The 24,923-nt window shown below is 40.6% G+C and overlaps 1 protein-coding gene across 8 annotated transcripts in view; it reads left to right on the top strand.

The window, feature by feature from the left end:
* cacna1g (calcium channel, voltage-dependent, T type, alpha 1G subunit) overlaps window positions 1–24,923 on the top strand; it is a 317,809-nt gene that overhangs the window by 156,484 nt on the left and 136,402 nt on the right. For all 8 annotated transcript variants that reach the window (XM_013913571.1, XM_005721842.2, XM_005721841.2 and 5 more), the window contains exons 5-6: window positions 6,049–6,146; window positions 24,229–24,388. In XM_013913571.1, the coding sequence (XP_013769025.1) occupies window positions 6,049–6,146; window positions 24,229–24,388 (258 nt within the window). The remainder of the gene's footprint in view (window positions 1–6,048; window positions 6,147–24,228; window positions 24,389–24,923) is intronic.

Here is a 24,923-nt window from a genome sequence, read left to right as displayed (position 1 = left end):
TGTGTTAATGTTGTCATTTTGAGCTAAAAATAAATGACTAAATGATCATTTGTTTCACATGTGTTCATATCACAAAGAATAGAATATGCATCTACTTAAATCAACTTCAAGTCAAATGGTTAAAAAAATAATTTCACACACAAAAAAAGAGCTAGAAAATTCACCACACTGCATGGGAAGGGTGAAGACAACTGGGTCGCCCGGCCCTGGCCACGAGGTGTCCCTTATTTATTTTTCAGGGAGTTGGCAACCCTAGTTTTAACCCTCAAATGTGCAACTATGTAGTAATAGAACTGTCACTAGACCCCATTTGTTTAAATTCCATTCGTGCATTTGAGACATCAGTAGTGCTTTAGAAAGCAGTTTGATTTCTATTAGCCACTCTTTATGTTGTGCTAGGCTAAACATGCCCTGGAGCTTTCTGTGCACTTTAAATTCACTACAAAGCTTTGTCTAATAACAGACATAATGTAGACATGATCAGCTTCTCTTTGTGCAGTGATCAATGGATAGTGTAGCAGTGGGTGTGCATACTGTATGCTTTACTGTCATGATAACTTTGCCTAAACCATTTCTGGATACCCAGTCATTCATCAATGTGCTACGCAGCCTGAATCCTCCCCAGCTAACCTCATCAGTTATTCAGCAAGTTTATTTCAAACCTTATTTATCACAGAATTCCTTCACAGATACAACAAACTCCCTAACCTCAAATCGAGCATGAAAACCGAGGAGGCTCCATCAAAATTTGTCAATTCCTTTCAGCATTTCGCTGTCTATCCATCATGATTTGCATAAAAATACGCCACTGGAAAGCCGGCCAGGGAAGTTATAAAATAATATACAGTAGCGAGGTTCTTTTTCATATCTCGCACTATTGATTTCTGAAAAACTATCAAACAGACAGTATGGGGAAAAAAACATTGAAAAATGTCTTATGCATACCATGGATCGTTTGATATTTAAACATTGCTTCATTAGAAACAAATTGACAGAACAGACAAGCCCAATTTTAAATCTTTGCATGCATGCAAAGACGTGTGCAACAGACACCATAATATAGTTTCACAAAGCAGCAACCTCCAGGGCTGAAAAACGAAGCCTGGATCGAAATGCTTCAATGGCCACTCGAGGCTGGCTCCAAAAGCGAGTAAATCCCTGCAGACTTTCATGTTAAAAATGGCCATTGATTTCTTCCCTACTGTTTATATTCGCTTCATCTATGAGTACTCCTTATTTGTGAGACTGGTGGCTACTTAATTTGATCACAGTACAGTGGCTGTGATCAGACAGATGGATACGCTGACTGAGGTGGACAGAAGATGGACAGATGGAAAGATAGAGGGCGACAGATAAAGGTTAGGTGAGGACAGCACTAGTTAAACATTTTACAGTGTCCTACATTCCTGAGCTGCCTCGCATACTTTTTCCTATTATAGTTCTTTCTGGGTGGCATTATGTCCGGTGTATTTGTGTGCAGGCTCCGTTAAGAAGGTGGCGTTGCTGGAAAGCGTGTGTACCATCCTTCATGTGCCTGGCTCTTCAGGCACAAACACACACACACGTCCAGCCTTTACGATAAGAGAGAGGACAAACCAAGAGGCATCACGCCCAGAAGTGTGTATGTGCGTGTGTGCAATGATATACACACTTTATGTCTTTGGTGGCTTTATTTTAAATGACATGAATTTCATTACACATTTCTGCAAGTTTGTCCTTGTGAGGATATATCTATATAAAGATATGCAGGGGCGCCGTATCAGTGTGTGTACCGAGTACAAAAAAGAGAAGAAGAAGTGTTTTTCGTCCTCCACTTCACCCTCTTGCGTAGATCTGCTTCAGTTTGGAATTTGCCTCATGCAAACTCCCTCCAAGGCTGCGTCCTCCTCCCCGTCGCCCTGCCCTCTATCAGCATCATCAACGCTGGCACGGACTCTGACAAAATAGCGCACGACTTCCTGCAGTTGAGATCGTTTGTTTGATACACTCCATTTCTCCTCAGCTGTTTCTTCATTCCAGATGAGGGGAGATGGGTCAGTTTTCACTGAGCACATCGACCGTCATCTGGCTCTAATCAGGGGCAGCAAGTGTTTTTACAAAGTCTATTTTTGAGCAGACATCATTCATCATCTGCTTTTTAAGTTTGTTTATGTTAATCTGTCTGATGAAAAAATTACCCTAATATTTGTTGCTCTGGGGGATTTATAGCTTGTCTGTGGCGCTTGAACATAAGTTTTCCCATCCTGATGATGATACCGTAAATTTCCCACAGGGACCTCAGTGCTCAAAACTGAGATCATGCTGGATTTATTATATGTTCTCCTACTGGTGAGATTCTTTCACTTTTTTGCCCTTGCTGTGCTCATGTAAGCCGCTGTCTGGTTGCGGGATGGACAGTACTACGAAAATACTGTACACACCAAATGAAAATGAGGATGCTTTGAAATGCATCTATATCTGTTTTTCATATTTATTAAGAAAACAAAAAATGAATGGGCATCTACACACAGTAGGATTTCAGTTAATGTCATTTGAACATCATAGAAACAGTTGGTACTATTAAAGGAAAAATAGTCCCTTGGTGGAAGGGAAGTATATGCAGAATTACATCTTAGATGTGACAGAAATATCCTACAACTTAAATATGATAACAGATGAAATTATCCGGTCTTTAAGTGATGATGTTTGAACCCTGCTTACGGGTCCAAACTAGTCTGTGTTATTAAGGCTGTTGTGTTTTTAACATGGTTTAATGCTTTGTATTTTGTTCTATTTAATCTGAATAACCCCCTATCAAAAACGACGTGATCACCGTCGGCCTCTCTCGGTTTTTATTACCACTATTCATTTTAAAGCTTGGTTTTTAAAACCTTACATTGTAACTACAGCCCAGCCCATACAGACTTTATTAATGGCTAACTTCGTAATGTGGATTATCTCAGTTGTTTGTTCTCCTGACTGAAGTGTGGTCCATTTACAGCAGCCTGCTATGCGATTGCATTTGTCACTAACCATTGGGAACCCTCATGTTAACTTCAGCTTCACTGTGTTTATGTTATGCTAACATAGCTGTGTAGCTAGCCACCACGTAGCACATCATTATATACCAGCTAGCCCAACTTCAGTAACCCTACAAACATTACTGATGTTTAGTTTTCTGTCTTCATTTATGTCGGAAGTGATAGCAGAGCTGAATGTTTCAATTTTTTCTCAAATCTCTCAGTAAGAACGTGGTATATTATGTTTGGGTGGAAACTAGCGAGTTAACTTCCCGCTAACTTCTAATGCTGTTAAATTTCCTAAATTCTGTTTTCATGGATGCCTGGGTGTTAAACTTAATTGTTACACCTGGCAAAGCAGCCACACTGATCATTTTGTTAAAAATGAAATAATTTAGACAATTTGTAACTCTCAGTGTTTGTTTGACTTTGGGACCTGAAGTGGTGTTTGAACCCGGACATGGCTAATGACATCAGACTTAAAGATCGGATAACTGTTGTAGATAAAGAGAAAAACAAATTCAGAGTAAAGACATTTCAACACAAGAAGAGACTTTGTGAAAGTACAAGACTTTTGTGACTCCAATGTCTGCTAACGATCAACAATCAGCTACAAAACGATGCATGACGAGCAACACACGTAACCACCTAAAGCTCCTTTGATTGCTCTGATATTCCCACTCTTAATTTGACTTACAATTTGACTTTTTTTCAGTAACATTTGAATTTTGCTGTTATTTTTGTTAAAGTTAGCACTGATTCTAGCACATCTTGCCAACCAAGCTAGCTATTGTTTGCTAAAAACAAAGCAATCCATGCTCTCTTCCAAATATGAAATATGTTGATCTTTGGTCTTTTGGTGCTTATAAACTAATATCTGTTGATTTAATTAAAGAATTTGTATTATTTCTTGTATTAGTTAACCTCTTCATTAGTATCGTGTTTTTTAGTATAGAGATTGTCCTGTGCGTCTATATTACGGTGAGGGTCACTTACAGATATTTTTTACTGCTCTTGCTTTAGACCAGGTGTCTCATACGTCCAGACAACTTCAGGAAATGTGAAGAACAATATAGATTTGGACTTTTTGAGAGTATTTTCAAGTTTTAACAAGTTCTCATTTGCCATTCATACTAAACCAAAGTAATACCTTACATATAAAAAATTAAATGACAGGAAAATTATTGTGAGCTTGCAGTAAAAAAATTAAAAGAAAACTATTTTAGAATTCCAAGGCAATCTGGGAAATGAACTAACATTACTTTTTCTGTAGCTTTGCACATCATTATCATTATCACCTCTCCAACCCATTTAAGCTCAAAGTGGGCCCTATATGTCGCCCACAATGTAAAATGTGATTATGGAAAAACCTACATTTCCCATAATCTAACAGTATGCTGTTTCCTCTTTTCTGTTATGAAGTGAGATTATTTAAGGAAATTTTCTATACTTGACAAAAGAGCCAAATGAGGCACTTTCATGAGCTGATTTGAAACATAGGTTGAGTGTTCTTATAATGTTGTCTTATATATCAACCATAGTATGTGTAATATTTTGTCATAAAGCCGTCCTTACGCTGATTCAGTTCTGTACTTTCAAATGTCTTTCTTTTCTAAGTCACTGTTTCATGAAAGTAAACTGAATGTCCATAGCAACTATTACTGAATATTACACAGGTTGAGGTTCCTGTTTCCGGGGACTGGAAGATACCGCTAACCTCATGTCTCTGCTGCTTGTGGGAGGGCATCTCCATGCTGTTCTGTTAACTGTTTACCCATTTACCTTCTCTCTCCGGCCTGCAAGCCATCTGTCAGCTCTGTGTATGCATACTTGTGATTGTGTATGTGCGTCTGAGAGAACGAGAGAGGGAAGGAGTAGCTATTCTTGTTTTGCTCCAGTGTAACAAGCAAGAAGGGATTGTCCCGGGACACCTTAATGTGTAAAAGGCGGGCATTCATGGGTTCATTAAGGGAGTTTCTCCCACTTAAGGTGCTGCACACACACACACAAACACACACACACACACACACACACACACACACACACACACACACACACACACGCACATACCCTCTCTGACATGTGTTGCGAATTTGTCAGACAGACAGACTTGGAGTCAGTTCGAGGAGGGAATTCCTTCATCTGCACGCTCCTTCAAGCAGCACATGTGCTCAGCATCTGGTCCACACACTCACACACACATATCCAACACACACGTAAGCAGAGGCAGTGAGTGTGAGAAGGGATAACGATAAACACTGATCAAAAAACAAGAAAAACGTTTTTTCAGGCATTCCACAGTCTCTCCCCTAAGTGTTGTCCTTCTAACCTCCCATCACAGTCAGAAAAGCGCCTCTAAAGAGCTGCCGGAGTGTGTGTGTGTGTGTGTCTGTGTGTGTGTGCGCGCCCCTGTGTGCATGTATGTGAGTGTGTGTGTGGCGTCTCAAGGTTAAGAGGCCGACTGATCTGATGCTGCTCTTTTATGTACTGTCGAAGCCATATCCTCCATTCAGTGATGAGTGATTCACCCGCTCTTGACGTCTCAAAGGGGATGCGCATATGCCACTCTCTGCTTTGAAGGCTGATTGTGCGAAGGTACATGCAAATATAACCGTGTGTTTGTCAGGCTCGCAAACATCGCGTGGATGCTTTGCTCCATGTGCAAGCACAAACAGGCACAGCACTTATGTGTGCGTGTCTCAGTGTCAGTGTGTAAGCATGTGTGCGTTTTTCAAACTTTTCTGGACTTTCAGTTGCAGTCCACAGAGCGCTGGAATGAAAGCATATTGTTTGCCAGAACACATGCATTGCAGCCATGTCTAAAAGCAAGAATGTAAATGTGGTTCAGAACCTTACGATGATTAATCACCACTTGCCCTGTGAGGGGTGGGAAGTGTTTAATACATGCAAAATATAATTGGCTACATAATAATGTTTTCCCATTTTTCTGTTTTAATTCCCAGCGTGATCGAGCACGTCCTGCAGAAACAGCAACAGCATTTGCCGCAGCTCTATTCACACATGCTTCCATTCTTTCTGTATGTTCCAGGATGCTGGAGTACTCGCTCAACCTGCAGAACGTCAGCTTTTCAGCAGTGAGGACAGTTCGTGTGCTGAGGCCGCTGAGAGCCATCAACCGAGTGCCAAGTGAGTGTAGATCTCTGCTCACAAGCCACATCCCAGACCCTCATACACTCCGTCCTTTTGCAATTTTAGGCTTCCTCTCCTTGTTTTCTAAAAGTCAGGCCAGGTTGCCCAACTTTTAGTCTGGGAATAGCTTTAGGCCAATTTCAGTTATTATTAAAAAGTAGATGGTGGCGGTGCAAGCGCAGGGTGAGAACACGTAATCTTCCAGTCTGTGAGGTTCAAGCGGCTGTGCTCTGACAAAAATATCACACAGACAGTATGGAAACATTCAAAAACACATTCAGCACACTAATTGTTTTGCTTCCTTTGATTTCTCAATATCGCTCCTTTCATTGGGCCAAAACAGTCAGGTCCAATTTTAAATGCGCTTGGCATTTTTCTTTTTTCTTTCTTTCTTTTTTTTTTTTTAAATTGCATGCAAAAGCAGGAACCCATGTGTGCAACAGACACCATATCATAGTTTGACCAAGCAGCCAACCAACCTGCAGGGCTGAAAAATGAAGCCGGCATGGAAAAGCGCCAATGGCCACTTGAGGCTGGCTCCAAGAGTGACTAAATCCCCACAGTCTTTCATGTTAAAATGGCTAACTTCTGCTAAGAAATTAGCCTAATGCCAACAAAAAAATTGCTCATGTGTTGTTTTGATCTCTATACTAATCACATAGCAGTATTTTTTTTTTACATTCACTCCTTAGGCTCTTGTTTGCTATTAGCTGTTTTTCAGTATGCTTCAAATCAAGAGAGCAAAAACAGCAAAGAGTGATCTTTGTATTTTTTTTTAAATTCACCTCTTTCAATCTTGTTGAGGCTAAAGTTGAAGTTAAAGTTGTTTTAGCAGACTTGATGCTTAGCAGACAGCTAAAATCAAGTCACTAAGTCGGACCACTCAGTTGTGTTCTCTTGATTCCCCTTGAAGCATGCTGAAAAACAGCTAACAACTATCCTGTGCATTAAAATTAGTATCCCTATTACCCTGACCCTGTCTCCCCTCACCCTAAGCTGTTGCAGCAGATGGTTGCCTTTCCCTGAGCCTGATTCTTCCAGGTTTCTTCCTGTTAAAAGGGAGTTTTTCCTTCCTACCATCGCCAAGTGTTTGCTAAGTGGTTGTCTGACTGTTGGGGTTTTCTCTGCATTATAGTAGAGTCTGTACATCATAGTAAAATAAATAAAACTGATTTGAACTGATGCTGAGGAGTCCTGTAAATAGAAATCAAAAGGCACATCCAAAAATGGATACTGCTTGCTTCCCAATGGCCAGCAAGCAGTATTTTGGTTCTCGTGATGAACTAGGCTTGATAGCCAAAGATATTAGCCATATGGTTTTATCTTATCTTATATCTTATATTGGGTCTATTTGCCTGTAATGTTGCTTGCTATAATTGTTGGTCATGCAGGTTCAGTTCCTCCACAATAGCGGTATGTAGGTCAGAGGCAAGTTGATCCACGGTTGGACACCTTCAGTGTCTCTGTGTTTTGCTATTCTCCCCATCCAAACAGTTTTGGTCTCTGACAGATTTATAAGCAATTTTCCAATTCACCAACTTCTACTAAAGGACTGTAGTTCATAGCGACACTCACAGACTGACTGTCACACTTGTTCATTACCCTCCACGAATCCCTCAGTCACTCGCCCTGTCTCGCATCCTCGCCCATCTCATACTTACTCTCACACCCTCCCCCAGAAAGAGTGCCCCCTGTTCCCTTCCCCTTCTATTCCATCGGTCTTCATTACTGTTTAATCAGTGCAGATTGAATTTCCAGTGCACACATTAAGGTTTAAATAAATCATAAGGATTTCTATAGTACCCCAGCAGTCCACTTGGTGCCTTCCTTCTTAACTTGATATCAGCACCTGCAATGCTTTCATTTTAGATACAGATCCTAATTATGTCATTGGCTTCTCTCAGAATCATTTCATCGCAATGTGTTTCAGTGTGTGTGTGTGCAGGTGTTTACCCCATGTGGGTGCATGAATGGGATATCAACCCCCTTCCTCACCCATTCCCCCAGCCGATGACACTCTTAAGCCCCTTGTATAATCTCACTCTCTTGTCAATCAAAGCCATTGCGGGGGGTTCACCCTTGCTCATTACCCCTCATATGCAACACACACACACTAAGAGAGTGCACAGTTACTCACACTGACTCGCTCATTAGGCATCCAACCATCCCTCACCCTAATCATGGAACTAATAGTGGCATTCATGTGCGGATGATTTGGTCTGACTCTGGCCCTGTGGGGAAAATGTCATTGGGTAGATTTGTACTGGTGGTAGTGATGGGGCGGGTGGTGGGGGGGATGCCTTTGGTGTGGCTTCTATCTGTCTTCTGCCCCCGTTTTAGCTTTTTTGCTGTCTAATCAGATCTTGTGGAGAAACTTGCAGCATTCATCATGACTCTGGGTGGGGATGTTTGTTGTGTAGCTCGGGCTATTTGGAGGTAAACTGAATTGAATCTGAACACGTGGGTTCTCCAGTTTTTTGATGTTGGCCATTCATGTCCTAGATGATAGAAAGGTTTTAGAGTATGAGGCTTTTTCCCATTTCTGTTTTTCCCCTGTTTCATTAGTCTACAGTGATACAAAGGCCAAAGCTGCAGTTTGACATTTGAAAAAGTTCACCAAGTTGATAAAAGAATTTGACTTGCCTAATTGGCGCATTTGCCACATTTTAAAAGAGGTGATGTGGCTTTGAGTCATACATGCAAAAGCAGCTCTGTCCACATAATTAATTATATAATTTATTATTGATATACAGTGCTCAAGCATATTAAAGAAACACTTAGAAAAGTCATCAGATCATGCTAGATATCAATACTTATACAGCCTGGGTAAGGTGTTAGGAGTGAAAGGATACCAAACTGTTTGATGGAGATTGGTATTATCGTTAAGGCTGAAGTCAAAGACACCCTGAAAATCAAAGCGCAAATATGATGAAGCAGGCCGGTCAGTTCTGCTGGAATTTCATTGCATCAACTGAAAATAGTACTCAGTAGTTTGTATGGCTACCACCTGCTTGTTTGAATGCCTGGCAATGTTGGGCAATGTTCCTAACGAGATGACGTGCTGGGGAAACCCCCCAGATCTGGACCAGGGCATCACTGAGTTCGTGGATAGTTTGTGGTGCAGCCTGGTGGCTTCAGATGGACTGGATAATGTCTCAGGAGTGTTCTCTTAGATTTAGGTCAGGAGAGCGTGGGACAGGTTAAAGGTATCAGTTCCTTCATCCTCCAGGAGCTGCCTGCGTACTCTTGCCACATGAGGACGAGTACAGTCATGAACCAGGAGGAAGCCAGGACCCACTGCCCTAGCATCAGACCTGACAGTTGGTGCAGGGATTTTATTCTGATATCTAATGGCAGACCATCACTGACCTACCACCAAACTGCTCACTGTGACTAACGTTACAGGCAGCATAATGTTGTTCATGGCTTCTCCAGACCCTTTCATGTCTGTCACATGTGCTCCGGGTAAGCAGGTGTGACAGGTCCAACACGTGGACCTGCTAATTCTGATATTCTATCACGAATGCCAATCAGGCTATATGATGCCGAACAGCAAGCAAAGGTCCCACTAGAGAATGTAGGGCCCTCGAGCCACCCTCTTGAAGTCTTTTTCTGATTGTTTACACCAATGACCTGCTGGAGAACATTTTTGTAGTGCTCTACAAAAGAATAGATACCAGTCCTGCTGATGGGTTAAGGACTTGTCCAGCTCTCCTAGAGTAACTGTGTCTCTCCTGGAATATTTTTCATGCTATTGAGACTGTGCTGGGAAACATAGGAAACCTGCCAATAGCATGTATTGTGATAACACCCTGGAGGAGTTGGACTACCTATGCAACCTCTGCAGGCTCCCAGTATCTCCTCATGTTACCAGTAGTGACAGTGACCATAGCCACATGCAAAATTAGTAAAAAAAAAAAAAAAAGCAGTCAGAAAAGATGAAGAGGGAAAAAAATGTAATCTGCCTTAACCTGTGAAATCATTCATATTTTGGGGATTGGTGCTAATTTCATTAACACCAAAGCAGACACCAACACCAAATATCTTGTCTAAATATGGTATCTGATATTTTGTTCTGATTTTACTACCTTTTTTGGGAGGGGGGACAAGTGGTATATTTGACTTCCTGGCAGGCAATTATTTTATTATATTTTTAAGTCACTTAACACTTGCCTAAGAATCACTAAAGTATAAAATGGCACCTTACTTAAGGGATGAATCATTTTTGTGTCTATGCATAATAAACAACTTAGCAGCAAACCCATTTTAAATAGCATCTGCAGGCACTTTGTTGCTAGAAGCAACACAATTTGTTCCCATTTCTTTAGCTGAATCTATGAAAAATGCCAAGGATAACACAGTTGGACAAGCATGAAATAGTGTTCTTGCACCAACAAGGTGATTCCCAAAGAGCTATTAGCTGAAAACTTGGTACAGTATATCTCAGCATGGAATATAGTGTGTTTTTAGAAATTTGAGGAAATTGCCCTTCTTTTTCTGGGGCACAAAAGAAGAAGTGGCAAAAACTATCTATAAAAGATGAATGGTATCAGAAAGTCATTTCCATAAGAAATAGGAAAAAATCCATCAAAGACCTGACACAGGATCTCAGAGATGCAAATGGGACTTCAGTTGAGCCACCTACTGTTCGGTGGGGCGTCATCAGAAATGGTCTCAGTAGAAGGGTGGCTGTCAAGAAGCCATTGTTCAAAAGCTTCAGGAAGCCCGCAGAACTTCCTGAAGTCTACTTAAAGAAATTGAACGAAAACTTGTATCAGAGAGTTCAGGCTGTGTTGAGCTACAAAGATGGTCATACTAAATATTGACTTACAAACTCTTGTGTTGTACAAACTCTTGTGTTGTACAAACTCGGACATTTCAGTAAATTAATCTTTTTCCCACTTGCCTAATGAAACACAAAGAAATACTGGGTGACTTAAGACTTATGGACAGTACTTTACATGAATGAAGTTAACGGTGATTCAGTGCTCTCAGAGACAAAAGAGAGATGTATCAAGTTACGTTGGGGAAAAATATCTATCAAGAGGGGGAAAAGGCTTTTAAGAACATTATCTTCTATCAAACTAATAACCTTTCTTTTGTGATTTTTAGTCGACTTGACTGTTGATTCAATATTTGCAATTTTAGTGTTCTGGTGACCACCGAAATTCAAGTTAATTTAGTGCTTGAAAACAACCGCTGAAATACGAGTGCCTGCAGGCCGAGTGGCATGATTTGCTTCAAGAAGGAGTTTTGGCGGGAAATAAACTCCCTGGTGTCTCTCTTTCGTCCACTGTGTGCACAGAGATGCATCTAGGCCAGTGTATTTCCGCTGTTCCATCTGTGCCTCACAATTAGCATTATGTAGAGTTTCCTTAGTAAATCTGTTAACATGGTGTGAATATGTTGCAATCAACCTGGGGTTATTCAAATCCAGTGTGAATTGGGCTTAAGAGCTGCTTATGCATGAACATTAAATGCTCATGTTTCTAAGTGATTAGCCAGCATTCTGGGCTCAGGTGTAGAGCAGCTGACCACTCCACAGGTTGAAAGAAAGCCATTTGGCACATTAACAGCAATTACTCTAATGCAGTGAGCATCAGCTTTATGCAGTGTAGGTGTTGTGTAGGAAAAGGTATTTTATTTAGTACCAGCAAAGTTTCAAATCACCAATACTGTCATTGCGATTTAGTATGGATGGATATATAATGTGTAGACAGGGTTGCAGTTTGCTATGTTGAAATGGAAATGGTATATCTCTGCTACTGGAGAACAAGGGAAATGGGTCACCATACTCAATAGATCTCTTTATTTATCCATCTATCTGTGATGACTCTCTAGTTTTAATTGTCAGTTGTATATTTCAATATATCAAAAATGTAAACGTAACTAAACCTGCAGGTGACACGTGTCTGCACACCTCAGCTGATGGCTTATATGCAAGCACTTACAGGTCAGCACCTTTTGCTAATATGGTAAAAACTTTCCATCTCCAGCCTTGTATTTAAATTTCTTGTTGCTATTAGTCCACTGCTGCCAAGAATGTAAGTCATCTGAACCTGGCTCAGCAAATGTATAAACTGTTAAGAGTTCACATTCCTCCTTGTTGTTATCTGGAGCCCCTCGCGGGTCTTTTTGGACTTTTTTCTTTGTCTTACCTTGAGTCCATATTGGAACAGAAGGCTGAAGCTCATCCTAAAACACAGACACACGCACATCTTCACACTCCCGTTAACGAGCACATTGTTCCTGGGCCGGTGTCCACGTCCGGCACTCTGGCAATGATTGATGCGCTAACATGGCAGTCCTGCCAGTGGAAGTGACAGATACATTTCGCAGGCTCCATCCGCTGGCTGCCAACAAAAAAACAAAAATCCCAGACTGTGTCACCACCATATCACCACCCACCGTCTGCCATCTGATTGGCTATTACCCTCACGTCCAGTACCAGTCCGCAGGGACCTTGTACCAGCCTGTCATTGGCTAAATCAAGGCAGACATGACAGCCAGTGACATACCTCTGTGTAGTATTCAAACGGAGTTACTGGGTGCTCTTGTGTCCAGAATACAGTGTTTTCTTGGGTGACAGAGGAGCATCCCCGGCTTTCTTCAAGATATTCAAGGCAAAAGGTGCTTCTAGTAACTATTTAATAACCACATTCTTTAATATTTAAATATATACTATCAGCAAATGCTACTGTTGTATCCTCGAGTCAGCTGCTACAAAATTCAAATTGAAGAGAGCTGCATTAATAGGTTTTAGTTACAGACCTTGAGGCACTGAAAGCTAGAATACTAACTAGAATGCTGAAATGTAATTTTTCCTGCCTTGTGTTTATAGGTGTAAAGGTGCCATTGTTATGCAGGGAAGGGGAAAAAAATCCTTTTTTATCCTCAGGCTTTAGTTCACGCTTATTTTACTATGCAACACGCAGTATTTTCAGAATAGAAAAGGAATCCAGCATGATGGATTCTCATCTACCAAAGTTCCTAGTAGACTTACCCGCCAACTGAAATTGTAATTCTTTATTTGGTTTTGGTTTTAATGAATTTTCCCACTGTGGTTATCGGCAAGTTCTTAATTCCGAACAGCAGCTGCTGGGATTAAAGAGGAACTCCACTGGGTTTATGAATACATGACAGTGTAGTAGACATGTGGCGTACTACATAGCCTTTGAAAGTGATTGTAGCTGCAGAGGAAGTCAGAAAAAATACCGAGTGGTGATACCATCGGGACACTATGAATTTAAACGTGCATTTTAAAGCGCGTTTTAAAAAGTATGGGAACAAAAAAGGTGTGGGAACTGACAGACAAAGACATTTAAGGTTTGCATCATAGGACAACTAGGTTTCTGGATATTATGATCAGAATCCCCATATATACTTTTTGTCTTTATGAGATGCATTTTTAGGACCAGTGATGTAACCCAGGTGACCCAAAGTCATGTATTAGCCCTATTTTATGTCACAAATGGACACAGACATTTTGATAATATCATAATAAATGTAAAGGTACTGTGAATAGAATTTAAGGTTATTTAATAGACAAACACAATGTTGTACACATAAATATACACTGATTCTTATTAACCTGGAATTAAGCCACTTAACCTTAAATGCGCATAAACATAATTATTAATTCCCAGTATTGTTGTAATTACAACTTCTCCAGAGAAGTGAGAACAACAACAGGTAGTTATAAGCTAACATTATGCCAGCTAATGTGCCGGCTCTGAAAAACAATTTGTGAATAAACTCTCATATGATGAGAGGATGTAGTCAAAGAGCCCGAGTCCAACAAGGTTAGATCGACTTGCCGGCTAATAGCTGCTAACAGCAGCATTGACAGAAAAGTTCAGGATATCCTCAAGAACTCGCCTCAGTATAGGTGTCATGGGACAGAAGTGAGCTTTACCAAATCATTGACTGATATCAAACTCCCATATTAGTCAGTCAGTTTTACAGCCATTTCCAGGGTGATGAGACGTGGACACCTACAGCGGCCACCATAGCTAGCATTGTGCACTTGAAGTAGGAGGAGTAAGAATTCAGTTGACTGCAATCTGACATCTAGTGGTGAGATTTTACACACGTACCCTTAATTTAACAAGCAAAACAAAGCCGAATCATTCTGAAGCTTAACACAACAAAAAATGCCAAAAACATCATGCGACAAGTTACAGGTACCGTCCGAGGTTTGTACTTTACAGAAACCATTCTTAAACTTACTGTAGGAGCAGTATTTGACTTTTAATCTGTTCCTATTTTAATCATAAGCTTTTATTAAACCTAATCAAGTCGTTTTGATTGAACCTACCCGAAACAGTCTGAAAACTAAAGGTCAAAGTTGCTGCCATCCCTCCTAACGTGGACGTGATTTTGTTTTTTATACTTCCTCATCTAGCGAGATAGTATTCTGGAGGACTACCCTGCACATTGCAAACTAACATTAAATGTGCACTCAGTGCGTTAAATGAAGATAAGTTAGGAATGAGAATGTGTTGATCTTACTGAACTTTTGCCAAAGCTTAGTTCATCCGATTGTGTCTTTAAATGAGGCAATAATTCATGGGTAACTTAAGAAACCGAATAGATTGCGTCAGGTTGGAGGGCAAAGGTGGTTTTATGCCTCAGGCTTGCAAATGAGCAGACGTAACAAGATAAAACTTTTGCATTCCTCCCAGACTCGGTGAGTCTCGATGAAACTTTTGGCTGCTGCGAGTACGCCACATTTGAGCGATTGATAAGCTGGAGGCAGCAGTCAATAGTTGATTATCACAAGACACACAAGACACACACTCTTACCCATCCCTGTCTTAATGAGACTGATTAATAGCCCTCAGGCACTTGCTGATTGTTGAGCTGCCTCATGTGCCCTTTTCCCCAGAGCCTTATCAAACTAGCCCACACATATGCACAGGTAGAGCTCGTACACATTTTCCTCACTTTCTCACACACTCGCGAACCTGCAGTGCATGCACATGCAAGCTGTTATTTCTAGCCATGCATCAATAATACGTAGTGTTTCATCCTGTTCTCCACGCTCTGTTAGGCTTGGTGTTTGAGCTGTACCAGGTTCATGCACACTGTCTTGTACTTCCACCCAGATACGCCCTAAAGGCAACAGCAACACAGGAACATTATCAACCTCGCAGCTCCCAGCACGACCATGTCTCCTCCTCCTCACCCTCCTCCTCACCCTCCTCCTATGGCACATTGTTTGCCAAGCCACAGTACTGTAATTAAAGAGCTCACAAGAACGTCCTAGCGTCTATTCTTCCCTAAGATGTTGGGAGAAGGGTTTTATAGAAAGGCCTAAGTCACCCCCTGACTTTTGCTGTTTTATTGCGATGTAAATACAAGAGGGAGAGCCTGGATGAGTCAGGGGACGGGTTTGATCCGGAGGGCTCCTTGTTTAAAGAGGAGAGCTGAAGTAATAACACGCTGATAAGGTTAGAAAGAGTTCAGAAGAGGAAGTTGTTTGCCAGAGGATGAAAGTCAAGAATGTCGCAGCGTAATCCTTGCTCTCCGCTGTCAATCTTTTGCTGTAAAAAACAAAAAGCTCTTTTTAGGCGAATCTTATTATGACAAGAACACCCCCAGCAGCTGTTGGCGGGCGAGTGATATTTCCTTGCCTAAAGACAGAAGAGATTGTGTTTTACTTGAATTTTCGGTCCCAAGTCATTTTCAAGGTTTTAAGCTGCCACAGTTTCTAAAGGCTTGAAGTTCAGGTCTTTGATCAGCTGGAATATTCCCAGATAAGCAGAAGACAAAAGCACGCACAATCATCACCCCACAGCTGTGTTTTGTCAAAGAGATTTGATGCAGGGGTAAGTGCAAGTGAACAAGTAGATGTGTAAAAAGGTGGAAAAATGTTCCTTTTTAAGTCATCATTTGTTTGAGTGAATGATGGAGTCTAGGGCATCATTTATCACATCCAATCGTTCCTTCAAGCTTATCCAACTAGCCTCACAGCTCTATTGCAGATGAAATGGTGAAAAAAGGGTAGTACAAAGAAGAAAAATAGTATCCAATCAAGTTAAACCATCTTCAAATAAATACATATAAATATTGGGCTGAGATCTGAGGAATTCGTAGTCCAATCAATACCTCAAACCATTCTTGAGACATTTCTGATTTGTGGCTGGGAGCATTATCCTGCTGAAAGAGGTCACAGCCATCGGGGTATACTGTTTCCATGAAAGGGTGTATGTGGTCAACGATGCTTAGCTGGTGGTACATGTCAAAGTAACATTTCGGAAACATGATTTGTCCAAGCAGGCTACTTTCTTCCATTGCTTGGTAGTCCGGTTCTGTCCAGTCCAGCTCACGTGCCCATTGTGGACAGGATCCAGTATCCTGACTGGTATGTGACCATGCAGCCCTGTACACAACAACTTGTGGTGCACTGACACGTTCAGCTACACGGGCCAGCCTTCACTCACCCTGTGCATCAGTGAGGATTGGCTGCAGACTGGCTGCTGTTTCTTCCTTTGACCACTTTGACCAGGAACACCCTACAAACCATCAAATTTTGGCCCATGTCAAACTCGCTCAAATACTAATCTTTCCTGCTTGCTCACCTGGTTCCTTATATACCTCACTCGCTATCACCTGATAGCCAAGATGAAAAGATAATCAGTGTTATTCATTTAACCTGCCAGTGGTCATAAAGTTAAGCCTGATCGGTGTGTTTATATATGTATATTGCACTCACTCACTCATATAAATTGTGTATCTTTAATTTAGGGATTTGTTTATCTGCATTTGCACAGCTATGCCCATGTGGGTTTGTTTGTATGGAAGGCCCGTTGTGGAAAATGGATCAGTCTGACTCAGTATGTAGAATAATCATAAGCATAAAACTATGTGAGTAAACTAATTTAGATTTTTTTTCAGTGTCTGTTTCTCATAATTTTGTATCGACTGGTCAATACAAAAAAAAATTCCGATGATTACAAAAGTTCAGTTCTAAGCCCGTTCTCTTCATCGGGTTTCATTTTTTTCCACATGGACTCTGGCTATGAGTCTCATGACTCACTTACACAGAGGATTATTTTCATTTTGGGGACATGCAGTCATCTCTGTCTGGAGTCGCTTACAGCGAGCTTGTTGCCGTCCACTCGGAGCAAATAAGAAGAGACGCAGGTGTACGCTGCCCCTCGACTCAGAAAGCCCATTAGTTCACAGTACACAGATTACAAAGCTGGCTGGGCCGGAGCTGGACCTGGACAGCAGAGCAGAGGAAGCAGACCTAATCTGCCTGCTAACAGATGGCTCCCCCGATCACACGCAGCAACCCGCCTGCCAGCCGTGTTGGAATGGAGTGGCTGCCCACGGCGAGGTTGGAGAGGGCACACAGGCGGAGGAGGAGATGATTGTTATTGAATATGAAATGTCGATCACTTGGAATGAGCACACTGTAGAGGTCGGGAGAGGCTTGGTGGATTGATTGTCTTACCTCGGACATAAACAGAGGTTCTTCTTAAGAGATTCATGCTCGCGTCTGTCACTGTTTAACAAGTTAGTTTCATGAATGGCTCTGATCCAGACGATGTATTGTTTAATGCCCTGATTTATACTCCTCTCACAATAGCACTCTGCAAAACAAACTGTTGCCACTTCAAATACTTTATGTCGTCTTACTTCTGGCTAAATTGCTTCCTAACTGCCATCACGCCTGTTCCAAATACCAATCGCTCAAAGCTGACTTCTTTAATGTTCAGCCATTACAGCCATATCAGCTCTGAGACTCTTCTGGTTTTGATCATACTCCGGACATATTTAGAGTATATTTTAAAAAAAAAGAAAGAAAGAGAGAAAAGAAAAATCCTTCACATACTGTACTTGAATAACATTAATATGTTTACCGATGACTACAGCAATTCTAAGATGGTTAATGTGATGAATGTGTTGTAATGTGTTGCACTCTCACTGTATGTGAGAACCCAAAGTGCCCGAAGCTGCGGTTCCCTTCGTGACCACTTGAGGCTAGCTCTGAAAACAAGTCCCCAAATGTAATTTTCAAAGATACAGATAAAGTTTTCTTCATTTAAGTTGATTTTTTTTTGTTACTGAAAATTGAGAACACATGCTTTCTAACTAGGTGCCAAAACATTGACTTCAAAATGCAGTATTTAGAAAACAGTGACATCATGATGGTACGTCCTTCTTCTATGAACATTCTTTTTGTCTTTTGGTGGTTTTTTTCTCTCCAATTGAAATAACCGAGTTCACGTAGCTCTTTCATAACTCCAAGACAACATTTAGTTTCTTGGAAATAATGAGCCTCACTGTGAATGCAGAACAAGCAAGTACAATTATACAATAGATTATATGAATATGCAAAAAGCAAAATAACAAACAAACAAAAGCACTGCTATATATTACATATTTAATCTATCATAACTGGTACTGCACGGGGTTCTGACAAATATAGCCACTTTTGACTGCTGGATGAATGCTTGGTTAGTAACGTCTATGTATCTTGTCATGTTAGCAATAACTGATTGATTAAAACTCACTACTAGACTAGTTTTGTTTCCACTCATTGAAGTTATTGACCCTTTTTAGCTAATATCACCTATCAGTCTCAGTGCAAAATGTTCAGTTGTAACTACATTACCTTTTCATACCTGTCCTGCTATGATGGGAACTATATGGACTTCTAAAAAGATGATTACATAAACTCTGCTGGAACAGGACAACACCATTTGGACAACCTACCTGCAAATCTGCAGGACAATGTAATTTGAAGTAGTTAAGTAAATAATTGTAACAATGTTTTTATTTGTGTGCGCACGTGTGTGCTTTACAAACATATTTCCACATGATGACTCTAAATGTAAATGAGGGCATTTTAAAATGAACATATTAAATTTTTGTTTTTAACATTATTGATATTTATCTTCCAAGTCTTGTGGGTGTGTAAGTCTGAGCTGTGTCAGTTATAGAAATCTCAGATGCAGATGTGTAGTACTGCTGCTCTGAATCACAGCATATGAAGCCCGTCATTGTCTGGACACTAATCCCAGCTGCTGTTGCTAACTCAGGCACAGCTAAGCAGCATCCTCACAGCTCAGCACATTACTCTCTGAGAGCGAGCATACGCTGCTTAATGTGCACTCTGTGTGTGTGTGTGTGTGTCTGCAATGACCAAACACAGGGAAACACGGGGTAGATTTACCTTTTGACTCAGGTCTCTCAGAGCGTATGGGCCCTCACACCTCTGAATGAATCCGTATATTTTCAGGCAGTTCAGGCAGTCGTGATGAAGGTGTCTCCCACCAAAGGGCAAGTGGCTACAAATGGCCACAGGCAGTGAGTCATGCCTTCATTTTTACATAACTCCCTGCACTGGATCGCTTCCTTTGAATCATGACAGGATGTTTCTCTTGTAAACAGCCCTGCAGAGCCGTATTTAATAACTTGCACGATGAGTGGAGCATCGCAGATAATTTTCTTTTCTTGCGCCGTGATGGTAAATGCTATTTATGCTGCTACCGCGTCCAGTGTGTAATGTGGCAGCTATTACACAAACGGAACCGTGCTTTTCAAGTACCGTTCAAGTTTCCAGGCTTTCTCTGCTGTCACTTTTCAATTTTAGCTGGATTTCACAGCTCCTGGATTTTTCTCCAGTGTCTGCGAAACACGCAAGTTATCCTGCAAATGTTCAGCACTGTCACTCATTCTCTTGTGCCTTACCTTTGCTCCTCTCCTCCCTTCATTTCTCCCCCTGCCTCTCTTGACGGGCTGTGGCTCATTTTGTTCTCCAGATCTGAGAAAGTCCGCAAACTCCTTCTTGGATTTCCTCCCATCTGTCAACACGGAAAAAAAAAAAATCTGTCAGTGTGCACCCGATTAAACAAAAAAAAAAACTGAAACGAAAAACAAACTCAGAGCTGAAGATATGAAAAGTTTCTGATGCAGTTTGCTGTGTTACTCTCAGATGGCACAGTCGTCTAAACATGAAAAGGATGATATTTCGCCAACTTTAAAACAGGAATGGTAAATGCATGCACTTTCACTCCAGACCAGATGAGATTTTAGTGGATATGGACACAAGCAAAGACTTTACTGTGTATTCTGACAGTGGATCTCCTCCAAATCACACTTTAAAGTATTCCTGATATATGTATATTTAAAAAACCATGAAGATGTCAAGGGAAACCCACTTTGACTCATGAGTTTGTTTTTCATTTCATCTCATATTCCCATTTTTTTTTGCTCCTAACACAACTGATGGGATTTTAACTTGGAAATTGCTCATATTTTCTGATTACCCTTTAATATTTTGAAGTAGAGCCCAACTGATTTCTCAGCAGAGAAATATTCTAACTTTCTCAATATTATAACTTAATGTTAGCTGTTTGCCAATATACTGGTATCCACATTCATCACAGCTAATAAAGACGAATTTCAAAAGTAAAGCAGAGATGGAAGAAACACCCTTCAATCATGCTGTAAGTGTTGATGTTGACTAGTTTATCTGCTAGAGGAAAGTTTGGAAGTTTTGGAATGGCACAAACATAACAACCAGATCCAAGCAGAGTCAGGCAGAGTGTAAACAAGTAATGTGTTGTCTTGTAAGCTGCATTGTCGTAGTATGTTATTAAGGATCCATAAATAACATCACATGATAGAACTGACAACCTGTCCAGGGTGTATCCCGCCTCTCACCCTCTGGTAGCTGGGATAGACTCCTGACAGCCTTCTCATCTCACTCGTCCGGTTCAGATTAAAACATTTAGATTTCAGGATCTTTACAAGTATTTCAAGCGAGCAGAGAAATTTGGAGAGTTCTTTGTGTTATTGCTGGGTTTTTACCTCACAATATAAAGCGCCTTGAGGCAACTGTTGTTGTTGTTTGGCGCTGTATAGATAAAATTTGAAATCAACTAACTGAATTATTTTGCTTTGATTTTTTTTTATCTGTATGGTCAGTTCTTAATGGTAAAACACTGCAGTTTTTTAAAGGAGGGAGATTCTTATGTACCTAAAATTCACTATGAAAATATCACTGGCCCAAATTTTAAATGAGTTTGCGGAAATGTTGAAATTTTATTAATTCATTACTTATTAAAGAACAAGATGGTTCATCATCCTGAAATGTCCTGAAAACTGGCACTAGTCTTTAAAAATTATAAAATGTTCTTACATTCATATATTTGGGGTTTTAAATACTTTTAGCATTGTAGACCAAAATAATGCTATTTCAATTTCTGTGCACATTTAGATCACACAATGCAGCTGCATCCATGCCGTTTTGGATCAGACAACACTATAATCCACAGTCCAATTTACAAGGTGACAATAATGTGCCAAAACTGATATAAAGCCAGCAGGACGCTATGCTGCTACCAGGAGGCTGAGTCAAATCCAAAATAAAATATTTGTGGTCATACGCAGGTGGCAAGTCAGTTTAGACAACAAGGCACGTGTGAAAACGAATACATGACAAAACCAAAGCACAATGCACAGGAAAAAAGGAAGATTATGTACAATTTGAATGAGGTATGGAAACTTTGGCTAGAAATGAATATTCTGATAATGACAAAGGGAAACTACAGCATTGTATACTTGAGAGAGTAAATAACTGATGGGATGCTGGTGTGGCCTGAAATTGAGGCAACATTAAAAAAGCACAAAGTGGAATCAAGGATTTGCACAAAACACAAAGTGATTAAACACAAAACTGTAATGGGAAATCTATCTATCTATCTATCTATCTACCTACCTACCTACCTACCTACCAACCAACCAACCAACCTACCAACCAACCAACCTTGGTACAATTTCATTCAAAATGATACCAAAATGTTTTAAAAGTCTTAAAATTAGCATGTTTTTACAGGGTGTCTATAAGTAAACAAATTGTAACATTTTCTTTTATCAAATCCGCACCTGCCCTTTTGAAAGCATCCCCCAAATAAACTAATGAGCTCAGTGCCTTGGTTTCTTTTAATGGGACCAGATAACCCTTTGATTTCATATATCTCGTTTTCCCACCCTCTGCCTATTTGGTGCCCTTTCCATTGACTCAGTGTCCTTCCCTTCTGCCCTCTGTTCCTCAGTGCCATCAAATGAGTTCTGCCATTGCAATGGCAGGCTTCGATTCGGCCTATCCAATTACCCAGAAAACCCCTGATCAGGAAAATGATCCTCATTATTAACGCCTGACTCAAAAACACAGCCAGAGAAGGAGAGAGAGAGAGACAGAGAGATGGGCAGGCAGAGGTGGAACTAAAGACACAGAGGGGAAAAGGGGAAACCAAAGCAGTGTGATGGAGAATAGAGATTACACATTGGCAAAAACAAGAGAGAACTGAACAAGGTTAGGTAAGATAGATTAACAGATGGTTGGATAGTATACAGCTAGTGAGAAAATCAATGTGAAAATCAAATCAAAATCTGAGGGACAGAGCCAGAGTTAGCAGAGGGAGTGTGTAGGCGGTAGGAAGTGTGTGTGTTGTCAGAAACATGAGGGAACACTGTCCAGAGCAGACAGATTTAGAGATGTACTGTATGAAAGGCAATAAAGCAGGTCTTTTACTGTGGCTTTAATTCAGAACAAACTGTAGGAGTCCTGCTGGTACTTTCACAGACTGCTAACTACTTCCGCTTGACTCAGGACCGTTGTGTCTTCTCCAAATATATTTTTAAACATTATTTTAAAAGGGTGTTGCTAAGCACACCAACACAGTGAAATGACAGGTTTCTAGTAACTACTAAGCATTTATGCCGTCCGGGGCTCTGACTGGGATGTCACTTTGGATTTTTGCTACACCAGTGTCATCGTGGACAGTTATAGCACTTACAGTACTTTTCAGCAGCAGAAACTTTGACATATTTCACTGATGATCAATACATGCTGTTGGTTTGCACCACTTCTAAATAGCATCTCGCTAAATTTGGAAAGACATTGTCACTGTCACATTGGCAATCTGGTGTTGGACCAATTAGGGCTTACTGTAGTGTGTATACACTATATATTAGTGTCTATAATGCCTAGTTAGTGTTTTATTAACAATCATCGGATGCTACTGTGAACAGACGTTGTGTTCGAGTTGTACTGTGGGCCATGTAGTGATTAGATTCTGTCAAAAAAGCAAACATAAACAATGTGTGGAATAAAAAGGCAGTAGCTAGCTATGTGTCAAACTGCATGATGTTAATTTTGTTGAGCATAGAGTCAGTTCAGGCAGAACAAGATCAATCTGGCTCTGCTGATACCTTTCTATGGAAACTCTAACAAGAGTTATTGGCTGCTTTAGCTTGCCCAACATTGCTGTACATCTGCAAGCCTCTTTGCAACCCACCTCCATCCCAGTTCTTTATGTTTTTCACATCAAAAATGTGGAAAAAGCCTAAAAACTAAAACAAAAGCTATCGGTCCTGTCAGTGCAACATGCCATTTATAAGTCATTATTAGCAGTGCTTTATATATTAAAAAAATGGATAGGCAAAATTTAATTCTGCTATACATGGCGGTCTACAGTTGTTCATTTCAATTTCCTGAAAACCTTTTTACTGGCGAAAAATTTCATCCTGAGAAACTGACACACTGAATCATTTCTGTTTGTCAAGGGCCCCATATTGTTTACGAGTGACCCACAGCACTGTACTTCGTCTCCTAAAATGAATGACCGTGTTTTGACAGTCCTTTAATAAGCCCTGTTTTGGTAGTATAAAACATAAAGCGCAGAGCGGCTATATTTACTAGATTATGACATGTAACAGGCTGTTATTTCTGTGATTCATCATTTTTGTTTCATTTTCATTAAACTGAAAAAAGCTACTTCGGCATCTGCTGGAAAGTGTGTCATTTCATCAGATGAATAAAACACTAAATTTTGCACTTGTCCCTGCAGGTCTGTTAAAACAGGATTTATGCAGCATTTAGTGTGAATGGTACTTGTTTGACTAGGATATATGCAGCGATGAAAAACGTTCTGCAGTGCCTCTTTAACTGAAAGTGCTTGGATTCTCCATTCAAACAGACCTGATACACACGATGCAGCTATATGGATCTACTGTGTGCTGCACAGATGTTTGACCTTTGCTTTGTCTCTTCTCTCAGGTATGCGTATCCTTGTGACCCTGCTGCTGGACACCTTGCCTATGCTGGGTAATGTACTGCTGCTGTGCTTCTTCGTCTTCTTCATATTTGGCATAGTGGGCGTCCAGCTGTGGTCTGGCCTGCTCAGAAACCGCTGCTTCGTCGAAGACAACTTCTCCTTGTGAGTACCATGCTTTCCATCTCTACTGTACTCATGTATACATTGTCTATATTCAATTCAGTTCTATTTAATTCAGTTAAATTTCATTTATATAGCACAAAATCACAACAACAGTTCTCTCAAGGTGTTTGGCACATTTGGTGCTTTCTTGTCCAAATTCCATTCAATGCAATTGTATTTATATAGTGCCAAATCACAGCAACAGTCGCCTAAAGGCATTTTGTGTTGTTAAGGAAAAGACTCTACAGTAATGCAGAGAAAACCAACAATCAAACAATTCCTGTATAGAGAACAATACCACAACCTGCATTAGATTTTACTTTACCTTCAGTGCCAAATAAGCCCTTTTAGCTAGCTAAAAATGGTAATGATACAGTGGGGCAAAAAAGTATTTAGTCAGCCACCGATTGTGCAAGTTCCCCCACCTAAAATGATGATAGAGGTCAGTAATTTGCACCAGAGGTACACTTCAACTGTGAGAGACAGAATGTGAAAAAAAAATCCATGAATCCACATGGTAGGATTTGTAAAGAAT

This window comes from Pundamilia nyererei, unplaced genomic scaffold (genome assembly GCF_000239375.1).
Source record: "Pundamilia nyererei isolate P.nyererei 1_Seehausen unplaced genomic scaffold, PunNye1.0 scaffold00005, whole genome shotgun sequence".
In the NCBI taxonomy this organism is placed as follows: domain Eukaryota; kingdom Metazoa; phylum Chordata; class Actinopteri; order Cichliformes; family Cichlidae; genus Pundamilia; species Pundamilia nyererei.
Note: the sequence above shows the minus strand (reverse complement) of the source record. Positions and strands in the feature narration are given on the sequence as shown.